General features: G+C 48.4%; 1 protein-coding gene across 1 annotated transcript; it reads right to left on the bottom strand.

The window, feature by feature from the left end:
• Positions 1-318: 318 nt before the first annotated feature.
• Positions 319-3,446, bottom strand: fzd1 (frizzled class receptor 1). The gene has a single exon (XM_008411058.2). It carries the CDS (start codon positions 3,022-3,024, stop codon positions 1,378-1,380), a length of 1,647 nt encoding a protein of 548 aa, XP_008409280.1. The 5' UTR covers positions 3,025-3,446; the 3' UTR covers positions 319-1,377.
• Between the last annotated feature and the right edge of the window lie 362 nt (positions 3,447-3,808).

Here is a 3,808-nt window from a genome sequence, read left to right as displayed (position 1 = left end):
TTGGAAAAGATGAAGTTATTAAATGACCAGCAGCTTATTAAACTGATCAGTGACTAGCCTCTCGCAGTAAGCAATAAATCAATTGACCGCATGATCAATTAAAATCAGCTGGATAATTTCCATTCTGATAATTAATGTTTTTACAGAGCAATTCTCCTCATAATCTGTTTCATTCATGGTCTCGGTGGTGGGTGGTTTTTATTTCCATTTCGTTTCTTGGTTTTGGTCGGAGGCTTTTGGGGGAGAATATTTCAAATATCTTCCAGTTCCAGTATTAGGTGTTCTTTACTAAATTAAAGTTTATTGATATTTGAGAGGGCAACCTTGCATTATTTTTGCCATTATCATTCTATTACTTGAAAATGGTCTCAAAACAACAATATTATTGTTTATCATAATAATTTTTAGAGCAATTTATCAATGGTCAAAATTTGCCTACGAGTCACATAATTTTAATTCTTCAACATTTTTTATAAGTTCCATCTAAAATCCCACGGTGTCTAAAAAGCAAAATTAAAAATTATTCTATTTTTACCTTAAATCTCCTAAATATGTGGCTAAATGTGTCCGAAACTATTTCCAATCCCAAATCCCCTTGTTTTATTTGACTGAGCTCTGAAGATTATTTTGCTCAGGTTTGCTGTATCTCTGTGGAGGAAGGCATTTTGCACTAAGGATTCCCATATTGCAAAAAAAAAAAAAAAAAAAAAAAAAAAACGGAAGAAAGAAAGAAAGAAAAGAAAGAGTGAAAACCGTCTTGGTTCAGAGCCGGAGTTCTGCAGCAGAAACCTTATTTTCCATTTGCACGGCAATAAGAACTTCTTTTTTTTTACTTTAACAGAGGAATGTTACATTTGCAAGGGCCCATAAAACACACTGTCCATAACCATCTGTCTCAGTGACTCCTGATTAAAAAAAAGTAGGAGCCGCACCGCGTTTCTTGTCCCAGGCGGCCAACGCGAGGCCTCAGAAAGCATAAGCTGCTTCCTCAGACACAAAGTGCAGCTGGTTAATCAGGATAAGATGAGGCCACGAGGAAGCACTTGGGTTTCACGGGACTCTTCTTAGAATAGACGCTGCACTCGCTCACAAACACTCCACCGACCTACAGACACAAACACTCCGTGTGAAGTTCTCCCATGGGTGTCCACAGTCAATCGGGTCATGAGACAGACACCAGGATTCGCTACGGTTAGCTGGCTTTTTGTGATGTTTCTCCAACATATCCAAAGATGAAAAAAGATGGATTATTTTTTTCAGCCTTTAAATACAAATATATACTTTAAAAAAAAAATCTCACAAATGTGTATGTACAATAAAACAGAGCGAAGGTCTCTGGTGGGTCCAGAACACAGGAGTGAGTTTGTGAAAAGCCCGTCACACTGTGGTTTCGCCCTGCTTGCTGTTGGTCAGTCTCGTGTAAAACCTCCGCCATGAGTTCAGGGTCTTACCAGACCAGATCCAGAAGCCGGAAGTGATTCCCACTATGAGCGTCATGAGATACTTGATCATGAAGACGGTGAAGTCCGGGCTCATGTTGGGGTGGTTCTGGATGGGGCAAGGCACGGCGTACGTCTTACACGACTGGCTGACCCACGTCCTTTCCCACTGCTCGCGGAAGGCCTGCTCGTAGAAGTAGCAGGCGATGACGATGGTGGCCGGCACGGTGTAGAGCACGCTGAAGATCCCGATCCGCACCATCAGCTTCTCCAGCTTCTCTGTCTTGGTGCCGTCGTGTTTCATGATGGTCCGGATGCGGAAGAGGGACACGAATCCGGCCAGGAGGAAGGAAGTCCCGATGAACAGGTAGACGAAGAGAGGCGCCAGGACGAAGCCTCGGAGGGCGTCCACGCTGTTGATGCCCACAAAACAGACCCCGCTCAGCACGTCTCCGTCCACCTGGCCAACTGCCAGGATGGTGATGGTCTTTATGGCGGGAACGGCCCAGGCTGCGAGGTGGAAGTACTGGGAGTTAGCCTCGATAGCTTCGTGGCCCCACTTCATCCCGGCCGCCAGGAACCAGGTGAGGGCCAGGATGACCCACCAGATGGAGCTGGCCATGCTGAAGAAGTAGAGCATCATGAAGAGGATGGTGCAGCCCTCCTTCTTGGTGCCCTGCACCACAGTCCTCATTTCTTTCTCAAAGCGATCATTGCAAACCACCTTGTCCTCCAGTAGGAATCCAGCAATATAGGCGATGGACACCATGGTGTAGCAGCCAGACAGGAAGACTATGGGCCGCTCTGGGTAGCTGAAGCGCTTCATATCCACCAGGTAGGTCAGCACCGTGAACAGAGTGGAGGCGCAGCACAGGATCGACCAGATTCCGATCCAAATACGAGCAAATTTCAGCTCCTCCTCGCTGAAGTACATCATCCCATGAGACTTCTTCAGCTCGCACGGGGCGCCGCAGTTCTCCTGCCCCAAGAAGCGGTAGTTCAGGTAGGGGGGGACTACGAGGGGCCCCGGACACCTGAACTGACCGTGCGTGGGCTCGGGCGGGGAGCGCGCGGTGGGGTAGTGCCCGGGCCCCTCCGGCTCCGCGCGGTCCGACATGTTCTGGCCCACGCACAGCTCGCCCGCGCCGTGCACCGGGAACTTCTCGCACGCGAGGCTGTCGGGCCACTGGAAGCCGAACTTGTTCATCAGCGCCTCGCAGCCCTGCCGAGCGCGCTCACACAGAGAGCGGCACGGGGGCAGCGCCTGCTCCAGCACCGTGCACACGGGTGCGTACATGGAGCAGAGGAAGAACTTTAAATCCGGGGAGCACTGCACTTTCACCAGGGGGTAGAACTGGTGGACTTCCAGTCCCGCGTCTTCCTGGTTCGTGTGGCCCAGCAGGTTCGGCATGATGGTCTCGTTGTATGCTATGTCCGTGCACAGCGGGATGGAGATCGGCTGGCAGAATCCGTGTTCCGGGATAGACATTCCTCGGTCTCCGTACTGAGCGTTGACCCTGAAGGAGGCGGACAGGATGAAGGGCAGCAGAGAGACCGCCGTGCGGAGCAGTCCGTGCAGCAGCATTGCGAGGAAGGATCCACAGCACGACTTTCTGTTTGTTGGGAATAACTTGACGTTCCCTCAGCCTCAGCAGCTTCCCTGAGCGCTTCTTTGTTGCCGAGCTGAACGCAGCGTCTCCCCGCGGTTCTCCTGTCCCCGTCCCTCAGCTTCTCATCCCGCGGCGGGGGAGATAAACGGAACAAAAATCCGCGATCCCCAGCAGCAAACCCGAAACCTTCATTTAAAATCCTCTTTGGAGCCGAATGAAGAGGTTTCCCCTCCAACGCAGGAGCCTCAGTATTCCGTCTGCACAACACAGAGTCAGAGCGCCGGTCAAACCCTCTGCTTGCTCTCTCTCCTTCTCTATTTCTCTATTTCTCTCTCTATTTCTCTCTTTGCCTCCGTCTGGTTGGAGCCAAACGCACGTCAATGCATGTGCAACATCCACCGAGCCCCTTCAAAATAAAAGCTGTTTCACACCCAAGTCCTGCTAGATTTGATGGTTCTCTTTCTTATTAAGGATGTTCGCATCAGAAAGCAGTAACAGAAGTACTTATTTGAGCTTCATTTTAAAATGAAGCTCAAATAAGTAAAATACAACATAAGAAATTGAAAAATATACAGTTTCATAATATATACATATATATATATTATGTAGAAATTACAATTTTTGTGCAATTTTCTTTCCCAAAGCACACACACAAAATAATAATAATAAAAAGTTTGCAAATGTAATTGCATTCCAAAAGAAGCCGCTGATGCTTTTGACCATCATGACTATAGATGGCACTGTTTCTTCTGTACTGCT

This window comes from Poecilia reticulata, linkage group LG6, assembly GCF_000633615.1.
Source record: "Poecilia reticulata strain Guanapo linkage group LG6, Guppy_female_1.0+MT, whole genome shotgun sequence".
NCBI lineage: Eukaryota > Metazoa > Chordata > Actinopteri > Cyprinodontiformes > Poeciliidae > Poecilia > Poecilia reticulata.
The sequence above is the reverse complement of the archived record's forward strand: the minus strand, read 5'-3'. Positions and strand labels throughout refer to the sequence as shown.

Coding starts and splice junctions, on each gene's coding strand:
- fzd1 (XM_008411058.2), bottom strand. CDS start 3,024: ATGCTGCTGCACGGACTGCTCCGCACGGCGGTCTCTCTGCTGCCCTTC.